We start from the raw sequence: 18881 nt of genomic DNA, 5'->3' as shown, positions 1-18881 counted from the left end.
TAAAGACACAAAAAATAATATATATAGATTAAGCATTTAATGTACAAACAGTTCCTTATAAACAGACAAAGCAGAAACAAATACTGTAATAAAATAAACATATTATATAATCATTTAAAACTTTACGCTTCTATTTATATATTCATACTAAAGTATGAATTAAAGGGACAAAGTTATACTGATTTTCCTGAGAAAGAGGTACTAGTACTAGCTTACATTTTATATCCTGTGGTCCTATGGTTATATTCCTTTCTTCTAAGTCTTTAATGCTACCACGATGTATGTTCAGGAATTTAGAATTGAAAGGATACATAATATCATCCACCGTTCTAGCCATTTTTTTTTCGCGGTAATATGTACGGAGGTTTCTCTCAACACTGCATTGATATATTGACACACACTCGACGCTTTGGTTAAAAACCATGCATTACGTTGGTCATTCTTCAAGCAAAATCCTTCGCGCACATGAAGTGTAGCTATACTTCCTCTTTGAAAAATGAAGGGATGTTCAAAATGGTCATTATTTTGATCCGTATGTAAAGCCTCTCGTTCTGATATTCGGTTTATAGGGTAACTGCTCCAGTTTTCGGCAGTGTACCTATTTTCGGCAGTGTACCTATTTTCGGCAGTGTACCTATTTTCGGCAGGTCGGCTAAAATAGCAAATTTATGGGAAAAATCGCAAAAGAAATTATCTTTCAACTGCTTGTAAAGGAATAAATCATTGTTTGTTCTCTAAATACGAAGTTTTGACGCATTTGGATCGATATTTACAAAAATATCGAATTATTTGTGCCGAGCTCAACACATTTCGTCAGATTGGCTTTAAGCCAATTCTTGATTTGATAGTTCGGTAGTTCTGAGATTTAGCAAACTAGAGCTTAAAAAATTGGGGTTTCGATTTTTCTGAACAATAAAATTAATTTAAAATTTATTCAAAGCTCATTGATAATTAAAAAATCCAATAAACGATTATTTTTAAAGGCTGCCGAAAATAGGTACAGGGAAAATGTTGATTTTTGCCAGCTCAATCCAGTGCAATTTCAGAGCGATTTTCGAGAGACGTCAAAATCTGGCAGTTTCATATCCATAATGGACAACATAAAATTAATTATTTAACTACTTTCTATCAAGAATTTTAGCAAAATAAGAGTAGAAAGTTGTTTAAAATATTTTTCTTTAATTAATTACACCTTTTCGAGTGTTTCAAATCGTCTATTCGCGATGCCGAAAATAGGAACACAGCCTGCCAAAAATAGGAGCAAAACCAATGTTTTTGCATTTTTGCTAATATTTATTAAAAACTGATTTAAATCAATAAATCATGTATGCTGAAACATTCTTTGATAGTTTTACAACCAAAATAATACCACCTTCTATCAAAATTATTGAGTTCAATAATTGTATTTGTATTTTTTTCTGATCTGCTGCACTAACGTGCCGAAAACTGGTACGGTTACCCTAGTTAGTTCCAAACTTTTTGATCCACTACGCAGTAAACGTTTTATATGCTGCAGTTCATTCGCAAAAGGATATGAAGATATGGTATGCAATGGGCCAAACTGATCAACTTCTTTGTAAATGTGCAAAAGGTTATGAACATTGCTTGAAACAAATTCTGGGCCGTAATGGAATTTGTATTTTTTGACAAATAATTGAAGCAAAGAATTTGCTAAAGACCAATGTTCTTTGTAAACCTTTGATGCCAAAAGTGTAATACTACAAATATACAGCATGAAATGGTTATACTGTTGTTCACATAATACTTCTTGAAGCACAACAATAGAACCATAAAATAGGAACGAGGCAATCTCGGATCCTTTCCAATGCTTTAAGTCACGAAATGAACGGAACTTTCTGTGTATCTTTATGTTAACAAACATCGCTGTCATATTGTTGAGTTGTGCAGTGGAAAGCTTATTCTTTACTCCGTATTTCCCTAATATCCAGCTAATCAGCATTCGTTTCGTAACACCCAAATCGATCAAATGCAACGATTCTGCTACAATAACTTGTTTCACCATATCAAGGCAATGTAAATGTAAGAGAGGAGAATCAAATTTGTGATGGTCACCACACCTCATCAGTGCGATCTGCAGCAATGCATTCGGAATATGCTACTCGTCCCTGGATACTCTTCCCTTCGGATATGCACTTCAAGCAGCCGTTTTTAGCATTGAAACTAATAACACCTGTAAAGAAAAAGTCATATTACAACCAGAACTCAATATTGTATGATTGTTTTCCATTACCTTTTATAAATGCACGAGCCGGAGAGTCGGCTATAATGGCACGTATTTGTAACATAACTCTCCTATTATTGACGAGTGCTCCATTTCTCACGAGGAAATTTAATTCATCAACAAAAGGTCGAAGAAAGTGTTCGATACTAGCTGGTTTAGAAGGACCACAATAGATTGCAACTATCATAACTGGCACTTTCGACATTCCATGGATGTTTATTAATATAGGCCAAAATTGAAGGTTACTGCTTTTGAATATCGGTAACCCATCGATTGAAATATTGATCGAAAGAGTTGCATTGGTTGGAACTTTTACATTGCTATTACGGAACAAAGCAGTACATGTAAATATAATGAACCATAAAGTCTGTACAAAATGAATGAAAAGCATTTTTGGACTCCATGATACCAATACTGTCCTCCTTGTACCCTTAGTATCTCCGCAGAAGGGTTGCGGCTGATCTTCAGCAAGGTTCTTGCATCTTTCGGTAGCTTGCAGTCACTTACTTTCCGTATTATCTCCATTACTTCCTCGATCGACTCGTACGTTTATTTTTTGGATATGGCCCAGCGACGTAAGGCATCTTGTACCGAATATTCTTTTGTAGATAGCTCATCTTCTAGCTCTTCATCAGAACTTTCAATTAGATAATCGACAACGTGGTCAATGCTTTCATCAAGATCATCATTGTCATCTGCTCCATCACCGTATTCTGTTGTTAGAGTATTTTCATTTTCTCCAGCATTTTGTGTGAGATGATTATCATCCAGCTCATACGTGGAACCATCATGAACGTTGGGCAATTGAAGAGTAACTGTAATTAAACGATAAATTTGTCAAAAGCGAACTATAAAGATATCTTATATCATATCTTATATCAGCTCATCATCCTGTTCGCCTTTTAAGAGCCGATCGCGATTGCGATAGAGATGAGAATTGTACCTAATTCGTTTCGCGAAAGGTTTCTCTATGATATTTTCTTTGTGAATAACAACAAATCTTTTCAATTCACTTAAAATATCACTGAAATATTAACTGGTATTACAGTTGTTGCTGTTGGCTGCTGTTTTGCTTTATTTGTGCGTCCTCTTTCGTATGACATATAGAAAAACAACAACAATGACGGCCAAAGTACCAACATCAACAATATTAATGAACACGATTTTTGATACAAAACATAAAATTAAAGAATAAACAAAAGAATGTAATGAAAACGAACGTAATTAATTAATAACTTTGTATTAAAATTAGTTTCTGATGGATTTTCAACTTATTTTCAATAAAAAATGATTAATAAGCATATGAACTCGTCAACCTAGTAGTGTAAATAGACAAAAGCTGCCCGTTCGCGTGTCGATTGCTGGCTAGGTGGTGTGCGTACCAGGTTGATAAGCATGTTGGTTTTCAGTCAAGTCTTGTCCGATCAACAGTACAGTTCTAATCAATAAAGGATCTGGAAACTAATCATTGCTATTCGTTACTGATCGTGTGGTTCTTCCTCTAATATCACAATAGTTCCGACGGTCAGAACAACCGCCTTCGGACCCTAATTCGACTGATTTTGCGCTCCGGGCGTTCACATCGTAAAGTAACTAGACAAACCCTGTACGAGTGCACTAATGCCCAAGGTATGTAGATATAGAAGGTAGAGTTGTTTAGAGCAAATTGACATTTCTCGACCTGACATAGCAGTTCCGTGGTGATCGAGGGGAAGGGTATTGAGAAGAGTGATGGCAGCATCGGAGGAGGCGCCGGTGGTGGTATCGCTTGCGATTTTTTGACGAAAAATGCAACCAAATATCGTCAATCGTCTGTGGGACAACACTTAATATGCGAAGATGACCCATAAATTAGCGAAATTGCTCAAAGGACTGAGAATCGAGGCTGTTTGTTCATGTTGGTAGCCCCATACCATATGTTTTTGTAAACAAAATCTGACATAACTCGACTAAAATGTCGCCCTGTCAAATCGATAAAAATCCACCTTCTAAATACATACACCTTGCTCTTTTCCAACAACTCTACCTCCTATACAAGGTATATGGATATAGAAGGTAGAGTTGTTTAGAGCAAATTGACATTTCTCGACCTGACATAACAGTTCCGTGGTGATCGAGGGGAAGGGTATTGAGAAGAGTGATGGCAGCGTCGGAGGAGGCGCCGGTGGTGGTATCGCTTGCGATTTTTTGACGAAAAATGCAACCAAATATCGTCAATCTTCTGTGGAACAACATTTGATATGCGAAGATGACTCATAAATTAGCGAAATTGCTCAAGGAATTGAGAATCGAGGCTGTTTGTTCATGTTTGTTGCCCATACCATATGTTTTTGTAAACAAACTCTGACATAACTCGACTAAAATGTCGCCCTGTCAAATCGATAAAAATCCACCTTCTAAATACATACACCTTGCTCCTATATCCATATACCTTGGATCTGACAATACAGAATGTGTCGTTTACAGAGCAATAACTTTCGCGCATTCGCATTGTGCACCGGTTAGAACGAAAAGAAGAAAAATAACAATGCCATTACAATTGTGTTCTTCGTGCTGGTTGTGTACGGAAGTAGAAAACTTGTTCTTGTTTCATCAATTGAATTTAGAAAAAAATCCCGAATTAACGCTTAGATCATGAAAACGTTTGCCATGAAACATTAAATATACTGACGCACAGAAATCGCAACCGTCGTAAATCAAACAATGGCTCGCAAACCAGAAACACAGCTACAAAATACTCCTGTAGATATAATATCTGCCGTAAAGTTCTCACCTAAAATAAACAAGTTTTTATTGGTTTCTTCGTGGGACACAACAGTCCGTCTTTATGATGTTGTTAGTAATACCTTACGACATAAATTTATACATTCTTCACCGGTATTGGATTGCGCTTTTTTGGTAAGTATCTACATGCACATAACGTAACAACTTTAATTTTCTTTACGACATGCCGCTTACAGAATTCTACAAAAACAATCAGCGGTAGCTTGGATAACGTGGTCAAGTTGTATGATCTCAACGCTAGTGCTGAAGTTACGCTCGGCAATCACACCGCAGGAGTAAAATGCGTTGAATATTCATCAAAGCTTAATACTATCCTTACGGGCAGCTGGGATCGAACGGTGAAGCTTTGGGACGTGCGTGAAAAGGAATGCGTAGGAACATACGACCAAAGTAATGGTAAAGTTTACTCGATGAGTAGCATTGATGAGAAGCTTGTGGTAGCCACTTCGGAACGTAAGGTGTTAATATGGGATTTGCGCAAGATGGACAGCTATGTTGAGCGACGGGAATCATCGTTGAAGTATCAGACACGTGCTGTCCGTTGCTTTCCGAACAAGGAGGGCTATGTGATGAGCTCAATCGAGGGAAGAGTTGCAGTAGAATATTTTGATCCTAACCCCGAAGTTCAGAAGAAGAAGTTCGCCTTCAAGTGTCACCGTGCAAAGGAAAACGAAATGGAGCTTATCTATCCTGTGAATGCCATCAGTTTTCACAGCGTTTATAACACGTTTGCCACTGGTGGGTCGGATGGTTATGTTAATATATGGGACGGATTTAACAAGAAACGATTGTGCCAGTTTCACCTCTACGATAGTTCCATTTCAAGCTTATGCTTTAGTGATGATGGTAGTACGTTAGCGATATCTTGTTCCTATATGGATGAAGCGGAAAATGCTCCGCAGCCACCTCCACAACCTACACTTTACGTTCGCTATGTCAATGAACAAGAAACGCGACCGAAATAGTAGTTAAGGAATTAAAGAACTTGATTCTTTAAAACCGCACCTTAGCTATACCTGTTTATAATTACAGTGGATTCGTCCTTTGTTTGCTTTGAATTGAACGGCGCTTGGTTTGATTTGCATGGGCGATTCGACTGTAACCATAAACAGATGTATTTTATTTTTACCTGCCTGAAAAATGCCATGGAAAACGTCAAGACTCATGAAAATACTCCCATCATAATACGCCTTCTAGTATCAGTTGATTGCTTTCAAATGGAGCAATAAAAACTCTCCTTCTTCCTTGGCACTACAACCTCGTGAGGTCTCGGTCTCGGCCTGCCATTGCTGACTTTCTGTGACTTAATTTTACCCGTAGTAAAGTATTCAGCCCTACGTAGGGGGAGGCGGTCTGGATGGGATTTGAACTCCGATCCTGGCGTGTGAAGACCGGCTCCGCCCAAATAGCCAAATTATCTTAAGCAGCCAATTTCAGCACGCTATAGATCGCTGATCTAATACTTCTTTTGCAGTAGATAAGCAGCGTCATAGTTCCTCGAACTTTTAACCGGGCCTTAAGCAGCTTTCGTATATCGAGCTGTTAAAGAAAGTTTTTATGTGCTATTTATTTTCATGCAAGGCATCTGTTTCGGGATTTCAATCAGCTGATCATCTTCCGAACTAGAGCTGTCGGATATATCGATTGGAATATCGATTATCTCGCAGTCGTCTTCGTTCTCAAATATTTCACGCATAATTTAAGCATGCTTTATAAAACAATTTCCCAATTTTTTTACACACTTTCAACACATCTTTTTTCCACACAATGTTTTTCTGACGACGCATCGCAGATAGCAATGTCCTATTGACATAATCCTGTAAACAAACAACTTGAAGGGCCATCTTTCACTCTTAAATGGGCATAAAGTTACATGAAGTACCTCATGCTTTTTAATAAGCCGCATAGTTCGGATGAACACTCTGCATAGTTTATAAATAAGCTTTATAGTTCCATCGAGTTCCAAGTGCAAGTAGAAAAGCTTCATAGTTCCATCAAGTTCCACGCTCTTTTTAACTTGCCTCAAAGTTCGGCGCTGGTACGTTTTTTCCTTAAGCAGCCCTCAAGCAGCACGATAGTTCGATTTCTTTAATTTTGGCTATTTGGGCGTTATCGCTGCCGTCCCGTCCCAGCAATAAAAACAGGTTCCCAAATTATTATTTTACATATTCTTAATTTTGATTGCTAGTCGTAGGTTGTAGGGAAAATGTACACGATTTATTAAAAGTATGTGCGGATAATCCAAACGAGTATTTCCAGGTTATAAAATAACAACCGGGCAGTCCGGTGGCAGAGTTGACAGCGGCGCCGGTCGTCACATGGCGGTTTCCCCGTAGTGAAGACTGACTATCCAACTACGTGGTATCACTGAGTCTATTAAGCCATACATGGCAGGCATAACCTAAGAGGTCGTTAGAATAAGAATAACCTAAGAGCTAGAAGAAGAATAAGAAAATAATGCGGCTAAAGTATGTTGTATTTTGAATATTCAATTCAATTAAATTCTACACAGAGGAGTCGACAATATAGTAACGAGGCGAAAACAAATTTCTAAATATGTTGAAAAATCTGTGAATGGTTTTTTAAACCTTTCTTAACAGAAGCTTCGGGTCTCTAAGACTCGAAGAATGAATGATCTTCAGTAATTTTCAGAATTGTATTGTTTAAGAAAGTTTAAGCGAACGCTACGTGATAAAGGAAACACTTTATTTATTGTAATATATTGCATTTGTATTTTTTGAGACGATGATCAAACATCTTCTACGTTCTGTATTATGTTCATTTTATTAATGATATAAAGAATGTAAAGGACGAATGTAAGAATGAATGTTTATTGCAAAGTCTACCAGGGGAATTTTTAGAGGATAAATAACCTATTTATATACCTCTTCCGTTCGCAGGACGGATGAATTGTCACACACTCGAGTTTGGTTCATGATGACCTGAATGTTTACATTTTGCTCTCCTTTTATTATAATAGCCAAAGTGAATTGCAAACCCAAGCAGCGTTTGACAGCTATCTTGTGGGCAAAGGGGGTGGAAAGAGAACAGAAACAACGAGGTGAAGAGCAGTGGTGAATTGCACTGGCTGACTGGCATATAGAAAGACAGAGAGCGCATATAAGAAAGAACGAGAGACAATGAAAACAGACGAATGACGTACATAATTGTTTACATAAATATACCCGGCGTTATCTAGTGCAGAAGAAGCCATTCTCTGTGTTCTGTTTTTATCATTTCAATTAAAGTATTTTGAGCGAAAATTAATTGAAACTGGAGAACGTGAAGCGAGCGAAGAAAAGTGGACTATTGAGAAGGCTGGGAAAGTCCTTCAGGGAGCAGTGCGAAAGAGAATTGGATGCTGAAAATCAACCAGGACCGAGTACGCTGCAACCCAACCCAAGCCAAACTGCAACAGGTAAGTTTTTTGTGTTCTGGCTGTGTATTCAAGTGAAGAGTGTGAAAATAGAAGCAGGAATATTAAAAACATATTACGAATATCGTGTTACAGTGTTGGAATGAATGGTCGGGTTTGTTAACTGTTGCTGCTTGTGCTGTTTAATGTACGGATCGGTCCTGCAACTGTGGCGATCCAGTGGCTTTCCGCTGATTTTGATACAGTGAAAGTTTCGGTACCGGCCGAGCAGTTGCACTCTTTCATACGATAGAACCGGGCAGAACCGTAGCGCTTGGTGCTTTGTAAAAAATTAACCAAACTCGGTGGTGCAGTGTAATTAATTACCGTGTATGTTTTTTCTTTATTTCAGATACTGATCTTCATATCACCGATGAGGATATGTATGAAGAGATATATTTGCATGAGCTTGATACTGGCATGGCTGAGAGTGCAGAGTACGAAGAGGAATGGATATCGTTTACGGATGAAGAAGATGAAGAGGAAGTTGATGCTGAGCAGCATGTGTTCAAGGATGATGATGAAGCCAACCGGAACAACACGTTTTCCAAAAAATTACAATTGTGGGCACTATCTCATCGAATAACACATGCTGCTTTGAACGATTTATTGGAGATAGTTCAGGAAACTACGGAATATTATGTTCCTAAAGATGCCCGGACTTTCTTGAAGACTCCCGTTGGCGTTGGCAAACAAATTGCTTCGGTGGCAGGTGGACAGTTATGGTATCAGGGGATTCAAAACACTCTGCAATACCATTTCAGGTAATATATCTTTACGACCATTGTATTCACCCAAACTTACATTCGTGTATTAATTATGATATTTATTATCTTTCTTCTCAGAACCGGAAAGCTTCCCGTGGATAGAATTTCAGTCAACTTATTCGTAGATGGGTTACCGCTTCATCATAGTGGACCGACACAATTATGGCCCATTATGATGCAGCCTCACGAGCTACCGGAGGAGCCTATAATGGTGTTAGGTATTTTCTGTGGCTCGTCGAAACCAGACAACGTAGAAGATTATTTACGTCCTCTAGTGAGCGATTTAAATAACATTCTGGAAACCGGAATCATCATCCACAGCAAAAAGATTACCATAAGCCTCAGAGCCATCATCGCTGATACTCCTGCTCGAGCGTTTATTAAAGGTAAGCAAATTCAATACAATAAAAAAATAAGGCAGTATTAATGACTTGTCTCTTTTTCAGGAGTGGCCTATTTCAACGCTGCAAATGGCTGTATTAAGTGTAAAATTGTGGGTCGACATGGCAAACGTACTCGCAGAATGATTTTTGAAGGCGTAGCAGCTAAAAGGACTGATGCAGGGTTTAGAAGCGGGCAATACGCTATTGGGCATCAAAGGCGACCTACACCTATAGCGGATATTACAGGTTTAGACATTATTAAGCACATACCTGTATCGGACGATCTCCACCTACTATATTCCGGATTCATGAAGTTATTCGTGGTAGGTCATGCAGAAGGAACTTTGTCTTCGTTTCCCAAGTGGACGTTAGAAGAACAAGAAGAGGTTTCGACCATTTTATTAAAAACTCGTTTGCCAGTAGAAATTAATAGGGCTATGAGATCGCTTAAATATGTAAAATTTTGGAAGGGGTCTGAATTTCGCACTTTCTTAAACCATATTAGCATACCATTACTGAAAGGAAGAATTCATGATGATGCCTATCATCATTTTAAGCTGTTTTACGTAGCTATTACTTTATTATCTAGTTCCCATTTTAAAAGTCTTTGGGATTATGCAGAAACACTTTTAGAAAAGATTGTCGCAGAATTTAGTTTGCATTATCATAAATCGTATATCACTAGCAACATACACAATATTTTACATATAGCTGAAGATGTACGCGAAATTGGACCCCTCCCTACAATCTCTTCGTACCCTTTTGAGAACAGATTACAATTTATAAAATCATTAGTACAGACAGGTCGTAGGACGTTAGCTCAAGTAGTAAATAGGCTAACAGAGCTTAGGGAACTAGAAAATAAGCATAATAAGACAAATATTTCATATCCAATAGTAAAACATAAGAAAGTTGAGGTTATCTTTAATATTACATCAAAATTTATGTTAAGACAAGGGAATAGAAATGGCTGGTTCCTAACAAAAGAAAATGAAATTATAAGGTACAGTAGCGTTAAGCAAGTATCAGGATCATACGTTATAGAAGGACAGCAATTATTGAGGAAACAAGCTGCGTTCAGTTATCCGATTGCTTCTGAAACAGTTTATAATTTCCTAGGAAAACTAGAAGATATTTCAGGTTCAGGTAGAATTAAGTAATGTTAAAGTTAAGCTTGTAGCAATTTCTGTCGATGATAGCTCATTTTATTTCAGTCCACTTTTGCACACTTTAATGTAATAAACAAAACAAAATTTTATCTGCTGTATAATATACATATTGCATATTCTATATTTTATATTTATGTACATATTTTAACGTATATTCGAAAAAAATAATGTTCAGAAAATTTATAACTAGTTCTTATGATATAGACTAATTCATTTATAATCTAACTTAACCTACTTAACCTAAATCACTTAGCTAACTTAACTTATTTTATTCTCCTTCAGTGTCCGATAGTCGTCGTTTCTTAACCGTTAATTGTCCAACTGGCTTAATATTATAAAGTTTTTTAATAAAAAAATTTTCAACTTGATCGTCCGTAAGTTTGGAAACTTCGTTTCCCCCGACTATTTTAAATAACTTTAAAATTGCAGAATATTTTCTTACAGAAATTTTTGAACAATTTAATCCTCTCCCAGTCCAGCTACATTTTTTTAAAAAATCCTTCTCAAAAACATGATCCATCAGAATGCTTAATCTTTTGTTAAAATCGCTAATATTTTTCAACATGTGCGTCATGTCGTTCACCAATTCTGCCATGTAATTTCCTTCCTGAAGGTCACTATCCAACTTGTTGAGAGCTTCCTCCGTGTTAACTTTATCTAATGCAAAATTTCTTGGTACTGTGGGTCCATTTGCATACACCTGATTTAAAACAAGATTAATACATGCTGCCATTTTTTCCATCATGTTCAATCCTAAATCAACCTTCCTTTCTATTCTGTCCAATTGTGAGAGGTTGGAATACGATGGACATGAGTTTAACAAATCTACCAGCCCAAAATTAGATTGAGTGGAACTTGGAGGTTTGGAAGGTACGGTTGGTTCAGGCGGAATGGCTGGTTTAAGTGGAATGGATGGTTTGGATGGTACGGTTGGTTTAGGCGAAATGGCTGGTTTAGATGGAATGGATGGTTTGGATGGTACGGTTGGTTTAGGCGGTATGGCTGGTTTGGAAGGAATGGATGGTTTGGATGGTACGGTTGGTTTGGGTGGAATGATTGGTTTTCTGGAGGCTGGGGGGCGGTACGGAAGACCATGTTTGTTTTCTTTAGTGGAAGCATACTTTACAACAGGACGATTAATGGATGTGAATGAGCATTCAGGAGCAACAAATGGAGATGGTGGTGGGGGATTGGAACGAGTTGGCACGAGTAATCTATTTTTTAAAATAGAACTTGGTGTAATTGGTGGTGGAGATGATGATCGGCAATTTGTTGTTGACGGATTTCCGCTGCTAGAGCATTGTAGCCTCTTTTGCAAATTGTTGTCTTTATCTGCCATACCTAAAACGAACAAATCATTTAGCAAGCATATTCAAAATATTAAAGAACAGAAAAAGTGACATTACCGCTCGCAAATACTGGCTAACTGTAAGCCACCCACGCATGCACTCGTTTTTGATCTGAAAACGCCGGCCAGCACCGATGATACACTGCGCAGCTCTGATGAATTGTGCCAAATCCGCAAATAGTTTTGAACGAGCTCTGGTTCTTATTCGTAAGTCACACTGGCACCGGCAGTACACCGAATATGCGTTGGATTTGTGAACTGCACCGTCACGCCGAAGGTAAGAGTTATATTCATGTTGCAAATAACCTCTCACATAAAAGTTTCAGGATTTCCCGCTTCCAACGACGTTCTCCGATAGAACTTCGGTAACGCTCGGTGGTACGAAAGAAAAGAACACCAGGAAACTGTACCAATACCTTTCATCTGCAGCAAGAGCGAGACAAATATTTTTCTGCATCGATTTTTTTTTTTATTCGGCATTATAAAACGCAAGGTACGTTCAACATTGAACGTCATTTGTACGCCATGACCAAGGTGTATGTATTTAGAAGGTGAATTTTTATCGATTTGACAGGGCGACATTTTAGTCGAGTTATGTCAGATTTTGTTTACAAAAACATATGGTATGGGGCTACCAACATATACAAACAACCTCGATTCTCAGTCCCTTGAGCAATTTCGCTATTTTATGGGTCATCTTCGCATATTAAGTATTGTCCCACAGAAGATTGACGATATTTGGTTGCCTTTTTCGTCAAAAAATCGCAAGCGATACCACCACCAGCGCCTCCTCCGACGCTGCCATCACTCTTCTCTATACCCTTCCCCTTGATCACCAAAGAACTGCTATGTCAGGTCGAGAAATGTCAATTTGCTCTAAACAACTCTACCTTCTATATCTACATACCTTGATCTGAGGTGATTCTGTATTATATTTATTACTGTTTGAGGTGGTAACAATTCAGCGCCTATACGGACACGGCAGCTTTGACTGTATCGGCGTCACAGGCGGAGCCAGCTTGCATCCCCGAACAATTGGTTGATCGAAGATATAGGATCGTTCCACTTTTTTGCCGATTTGCAAGCAAAAATTCATCAAGAGCACAGCAGATCGAGCTTCATCAATGTTTGCTAGAGACCCAACCAACCATACTGACAGCGTCCGGAATAACATTGCCTGCGAGAGCGAGATCACCATGACCGAAACACTGTCTTTCTTTCTCACGCTGCCTATGCTCAGAAGAACTGACGAACGATATGCCGGACGGTGCAAAGATCAGTCGAATGTTTGTGAGTCCGTGTTGGTTGTCAGCGCTTTTCTTTCAATCAAAACATAACCGATCAGACCGTTATTGTGAGTTAACGAAATAAAGAGTTTTAAAAAAATTGATAATGTCTCGTAGAACGTTTTTTAATCGACATCGGCGTACGGGAAACCTGTACAAGTTGAATGCTAAAAGGCTGAACCGACTGAGCAACTTTGATGAATCCTCTGGTAGGTATAAATAAGTGATTAAAATTGTGGATGAGGTATACGTAACGAAAGTTTAAAAGTGTTTATGCCACGGATAAACCATTATTGTTGTGCTTAATTAGAAAATTTCATTGTATTTTAGATGATGTTGATACTATTGACGATGGAGCAGGATTCAGTGCGTGGAATGCTCCTTCAGCAAATTTACAATCATCCGGCGAGGAGGCGAATTCCGAGGATCCTGAGGAAGCAACAGCTCGGCACGGAAAATATGGGGACATGTCGCTGAAAGAATGTCTTCGATACTGTGCTTTGGTGAAAGGGATCCCTCATGAAACCATGAATTTAATTCTGGACGTTCTCCGAGAAAAAACTCCTTATAATTTACCTAAGGACGCTCGGACACTATTAAAAACGAGCCGAACAGCTGCATCAAACATCATCAACGTTGAAGGAGGGTTGTATTGGTACAAAGGCGTAAAACAGTGCCTTTTAAATCGTTTCCGGTAAGTAAACATTGTATTTAATTAGTTTTAAATGCTAATGCTTTATTTTCTTTCAGCAATACGACTTTACCGGCAGAGTTGTCGCTCAACGTATCAATCGATGGGTTGCCGCTGCATAATAGTAGCCCAGCTACATTTTGGCCTATACTGATTTCCGTACATGAAATGCCCTTGGCTCCTCCAATGACGGTGGCTATCTTCCACGGGATAACAAAGCCCCCTAGTATCGAGGAGTTCTTGCGACCTTTTGTGACTGAGCTAAACGAATTAGAGGAATTTGGATTGACTATCAATAATATGCAGCACGAAATCAAAGTTCGGGCTGTAATAGCAGATGCCCCGGCAAGGGCGTTTTTGAAAGGTATATTTAATATAAAAAATGGTTGATGGTAATTTAGCCTCTTTAATACATACATTTTTTTTCCAATGTTAAATTAATTCTTTTCCAGGTGTTGCTAACTTTAATGCCAAGCATGGATGCTTGAAGTGCACCTGTGTCGGTGAGCATAATTCTAGCTCGCGTACGGTTGTCTTCACTGATTGCGATGCACCGCTGAGGACAGACTCCTTATTTCGACAATTTGCGTACGGGATACATCATAAGGAACCATCCCCTTTCCTAGATTTACTATACATAGACATGATAGAAGATATAATAATATCGGATCGGTTACATTTATTAGATCTAGGAATTATGCGGAAACTTTTAAAAGGATGGGTTTTAGGGCGGTTAGGGCAACCCAAATGGTCTACTGCCACGTGCATCGCATTTTCCAAAGCTCTGAAAGCGATAAAATTGCCTAACGAAATACACCGTTCCTTCCGTAACATTCAGGACATAAATTATTGGAAGGCGTCGGAGTATAGTTCCTTCTTGCACTATGCTAGTGTAGGAGTTTTGAAGGACTACATTGCTGACGACCAATACAAGCATTTTATGTTATTTTTTTGCGCAATAACAATTTTTTCTTCCAATGCTTACAGATCGTACTGGGAGTATGGTGGGCAGCTTTTAAAAAGTTTTGTCACCCAATTCCCTCAAATTTATGGGACCAGGTACATGACTAGCAATGTGCATAATCTGCTGCATGTGGTTGAGGAGATAAAAAAGTTTGGCCCTCTGAATACTCTATCTGCGTATCCATTTGAAAATGAGCTTCAACATTTAAAGCGCCTATTGAGAAATGGATGGAAAAACTTACATCAAATTGTAAATCGATTATCTGAGCTTGAAGATTTTCAAAGTCGAATGAATCAAGATGCTGTTCCTTCGCAAGTCAATTTGACAAAGCATGGCAGTGAAGTAATAATCGAATGTAATGGATTCAAGTTAAAAAAAAAGTTTCAAGACTCGTGGTTCCTCACGGCTGAAAATCAGGTAGTACAGTATAGCAGAGCTTTATATACATCAAGTACATCAGTGGTAATCATTGGAAAGCGTTTCAACGACCATTCACATTACTTTGAAGAACCTTGCAATTCCACCGGGCTTAACATCTGCCATGTAAATATAAACAGTAAAAATATAAGTAAAAATGTCGAGTGTCATCCAGAGCATATAAAATGCAAGTTAGTATTAAATAGATTAGATGTTGAAGGGAATGCTGTACTAATTCCTTTACTTCATACTTTAATGTAATAGTTTAAGATGTAAATATAATTAGGTTAAACATATGTTTAGTTGTTATGTATTTTTGTTGCTTTATTATATTAGGTGTATGTTGAAAATAAAACCGAAATACGTAACCTGTAATAGATTTGATTAAATATGCATACTATATTTTTTATTTCATTTGTAGGCATTTATTTCAGTAAATTCAGGCATTTCTTTCAGTAAGCAAAATTTAATTAGTAGTGCAACGAGTTAATTAGCCTCCATTAAATTCTTTATGGTTTTATTTAGTCCAAGTAAAAAAATGTAAAAAAAAGGGTAATAACTAAAACTACAACACTTTTTCATGTAATGACGGCCAGGCCGCATGTCTAAAAATCTACAAAAGTTAAACAAAACGAAAAACATGAAAAACTTACGTTTGTCGAAGATGGCAAGATGTCCTCACAGCACCTTTTAAATTTAAGCGATCCTTCGCATATTTTAATTTCCGTTGCATAAACCTCTTAAAAAAAACATCAGAAATATCACTTACCGCACTAGCATCGCGTTTCATTATTGCCAAAACATGGGTGTATGCCTGTAATGACACTTTCTCAGTCTTGCCATGCCCGGTCCAGCTACATTGTGCAAAGAAAGACCGGCTGAAAATGAGATCAATGGCCTCGTGCAATCTATTGCTTGCATCCCTGCCAATGATTTTCATTTTCAGCCAGTTTTCGAAAGCAACTCTGTCATCCACATCGCTCCCAAGTCGGCTATTCAATTCCGCAAGCTCTTGGGCGGTCTCAATTTGTTTGAATTCCTTCAAAGGATGCTGCTCCGTTGCCGGTCGAGCACCACCTAGCATCTCCAACATTGTTCGTTGGAGCGCTATTTGTTTTGTATTTATTTTATCCTGTTTTCGCAGTTGATCGATTTCCCGTTGCATAGCTTCTAATATTATGCATTGTTCCGGAGAAAACGCGCGAGCTACCGCCTTCTTTCTTTCCATTTCAGTAAGATTCCGCCGACCAACCGCACCCGCTGCAGCCGATGTGGATGGATGCGAAGGATCCGGCACGACACTCGCTGATGCAACAACAGCAGTGGGAGCAAACTTCCGACCAACCGCACCCGCTGCAGCCGATGTGGATGGATGCGAAGGATCCGGCACGACACTCGCTGATGCAACAACAGCAGTGGGAGCAAACTTCCGACCAACCGCACCCGCTGCAGCCGATGTGGATGGATGCGAAGGATCCGGCACGACACTCGCTGATGCAACAACAGCAGTGGGAGCAAGCTTCCGACCAACCGCACCCGCTGCAACCGATGTGGATGGACGCGGAGGATTTTTCACGGCACTTGCGGATTCGGCAAGTGCAATGGGAACCGGCTGCTTAATAACCACACTTGCTGCAGCAGATGTGGATGGGCACGGATTCTGCACTGATGGTGAAGCAGCAGACGACCACGGAACTGGAACCAGTATCGGCGTAACAGTGTTTAGAACAGTACATATGCTCATCCAAAATAATAGACGCATTCATTTTGCACGATCCTAAAAATTTATGTAGAACGTTTAACACCGTCAATTGCAACAGCACTGTTAGTCTAATGTTTACACTCACGTCTCTTTATCTTACAGATCCACGGTTCAAATCTTCTTCAGCAGCATCGGCAGACAAATGCAACCTAGGTAAAGAAAAAGAATATAATCATAGATACCACGCAAAACATATGAAACACCACGACAAAAAAATAACCAGAATACCACAAGTAAACAACGCCACATGATGGTGTTGTGTCATTTTTTTTGTGCAGTTACACACACATACGTAGATTTCTATCCGCCATGATATGCCGGACCAAAGTGAGTTGAGAGGAGGTGCCGTAAAAAGCCCGTTCTGACACATGGAAAGAAGTAGAAGACCAGCACCAGTTTGACGTTTACTTGACCGCATTGAATCAGCTGGTTATATGTGTTGTTTATCATTTTCGAAGCAATAACATCATTATATGATTTGTTTTCTTCCATTCTGCTGTTCAATATCGTTTGGAAAGCTTAGATCAAGTGAAGAAATCAGGATATTGTAGTGTGTCAGTGCTATCTGAGGTGATTCTGTATTATATTTATAACTGTTTTTGGTGGTAACGATTCTGCACTTATATGGACAGGGCAGCTGACTGTATCGGCGTCATAGACGGAGCCGGTTTGCATCCCCGAACTATTGGAAGATCCGAGATATAGGATCATTCCACTTTTTTGCCGATCTGCAAGCAAAAATTCATCAAGAGCACAGCAGATCGAGCTTAATCAATGTATGCTAGAGATCGCTTGCTTGACCAACAAAGAATGCTTGACCGCAGTTTGTTTACATTTCAGTCAAGTAAACGTCAAAATTTTTTTCATGATGTCCGACCGAGAAATCGCTATTCCGACACCTCCTCTCAACTCACTTTGTGCCGGACCATCTGACGGTAGAGATGGGCGTCCGTCATACGTCTGACGTCTATCGCCGCCATGACATGCCGGACCGTCCATGGCAAGGTGTATGTATTTAGAAGGTGGATTTTTATCGATTTGACAGGGCGACATTTTAGTCGAGTTATGTCAGAGTTTGTTTACAAAAACAGATGGTATGGGGCAACAAACATGAACAAACAGCCTCGATTCTCAATCCCTTGAGCAATTTCGCTAATTTATGGGTCATCTTCGCATATCAAATGTTGTTCCACAGAAGATTGACGATATTTGGTTGCATTTTTCGTCAAAAAATCGCAAGCGATACCACCACCGGCGCCTCCTCCGACGCTGCCATCACTCTTCTCAATACCCTTCCCAAAGTGAGTTGAGAGGAGGTGCCGTAAAAAGCCCGTTTTGACACATGGAAAGAAGTAGAAGACCAGCACCAGTTTGACGTTTACTTGACCGCATTGAATCAGCTGGTTATATGTGTTGTTTATCATTCTCGAAGCAATAACATCATTATATGATTTGTTTTCTTCCATTCTGCTGTTCAATATCGTTCGAAAAGCTTAGATCAAATGAAAAAATTAGGATATTGTAGTGTGTCAGTACTATCCGAGGTGATTCTGTATTATATTTATAACTGTTTTTGGTGGTAACGATTCAGCGCCTATATGGACAGGGCAGCTGACTGTATCGGCGTCATAGACGGAGCCGGTTTGCATCCCC

At 38.9% G+C, this 18881-nt stretch overlaps 4 protein-coding genes and 1 long non-coding RNA gene across 8 annotated transcripts; 3 read left to right on the top strand and 2 right to left on the bottom strand.

The window, feature by feature from the left end:
- Positions 1-81: 81 nt before the first annotated feature.
- LOC118512228 lies at positions 82-3519 on the bottom strand. The gene is made up of 3 exons (XR_004906270.1): positions 3186-3519; positions 2252-3057; positions 82-2191 (listed from the first exon to the last, which is right to left on the bottom strand). It is a non-coding gene; the product is annotated as an uncharacterized LOC118512228 (long non-coding RNA).
- A 1166-nt stretch (positions 3520-4685) lies between these two features.
- On the top strand, positions 4686-7853 carry LOC118512168 (mitotic checkpoint protein BUB3). Its single transcript, XM_036056253.1, has 2 exons — positions 4686-5140; positions 5203-7853. Exons 1-2 carry the CDS (start codon positions 4946-4948, stop codon positions 5989-5991), a joined length of 984 nt encoding a protein of 327 aa, XP_035912146.1. The 5' UTR covers positions 4686-4945; the 3' UTR covers positions 5992-7853.
- Positions 7854-8040: 187 nt separating this feature from the next.
- Positions 8041-10867, top strand: LOC118512157. 3 transcript variants are annotated; one of them, XM_036056205.1, is made up of 4 exons: positions 8041-8444; positions 8794-9205; positions 9287-9594; positions 9655-10867. In XM_036056205.1, exons 2-4 carry the CDS (start codon positions 8823-8825, stop codon positions 10749-10751), a joined length of 1788 nt encoding a protein of 595 aa, XP_035912098.1. In that variant the 5' UTR covers positions 8041-8444; positions 8794-8822; the 3' UTR covers positions 10752-10867. The 3 variants fall into 3 exon arrangements, with proteins under 3 accessions (XP_035912098.1, XP_035912108.1, XP_035912118.1); XM_036056215.1 differs by lacking the exon at positions 8041-8444 and adding an exon at positions 8572-8589; XM_036056225.1 differs by lacking the exon at positions 8041-8444 and adding an exon at positions 8633-8718.
- On the bottom strand, positions 10769-12711 carry LOC118512163 (RNA-binding protein 12-like). Its single transcript, XM_036056241.1, has 2 exons — positions 12167-12711; positions 10769-12101 (listed from the first exon to the last, which is right to left on the bottom strand). Exon 2 carries the CDS (start codon positions 12097-12099, stop codon positions 11029-11031), a length of 1071 nt encoding a protein of 356 aa, XP_035912134.1. The 5' UTR covers positions 12100-12101; positions 12167-12711; the 3' UTR covers positions 10769-11028.
- A 247-nt stretch (positions 12712-12958) lies between these two features.
- Positions 12959-15855, top strand: LOC118512146. 2 transcript variants are annotated; one of them, XM_036056182.1, is made up of 4 exons: positions 12959-13603; positions 13725-14088; positions 14145-14449; positions 14538-15855. In XM_036056182.1, the coding sequence occupies exons 1-4, from the start codon at positions 13501-13503 to the stop codon at positions 15725-15727; spliced, it is 1962 nt and encodes a 653-aa protein (XP_035912075.1). In that variant the 5' UTR covers positions 12959-13500; the 3' UTR covers positions 15728-15855. The 2 variants fall into 2 exon arrangements, with proteins under 2 accessions (XP_035912075.1, XP_035912084.1); XM_036056191.1 differs by having other exon boundaries at positions 12961-13603; positions 14145-14681.
- The last annotated feature ends 3026 nt before the right edge of the window (positions 15856-18881 follow it).

The sequence above is a fragment of the Anopheles stephensi genome, chromosome X (assembly GCF_013141755.1).
Source record: "Anopheles stephensi strain Indian chromosome X, UCI_ANSTEP_V1.0, whole genome shotgun sequence".
NCBI classification, from domain to species: Eukaryota; Metazoa; Arthropoda; class Insecta; order Diptera; family Culicidae; genus Anopheles; species Anopheles stephensi.
Note: the sequence above shows the minus strand (reverse complement) of the source record. Positions and strands in the feature narration are given on the sequence as shown.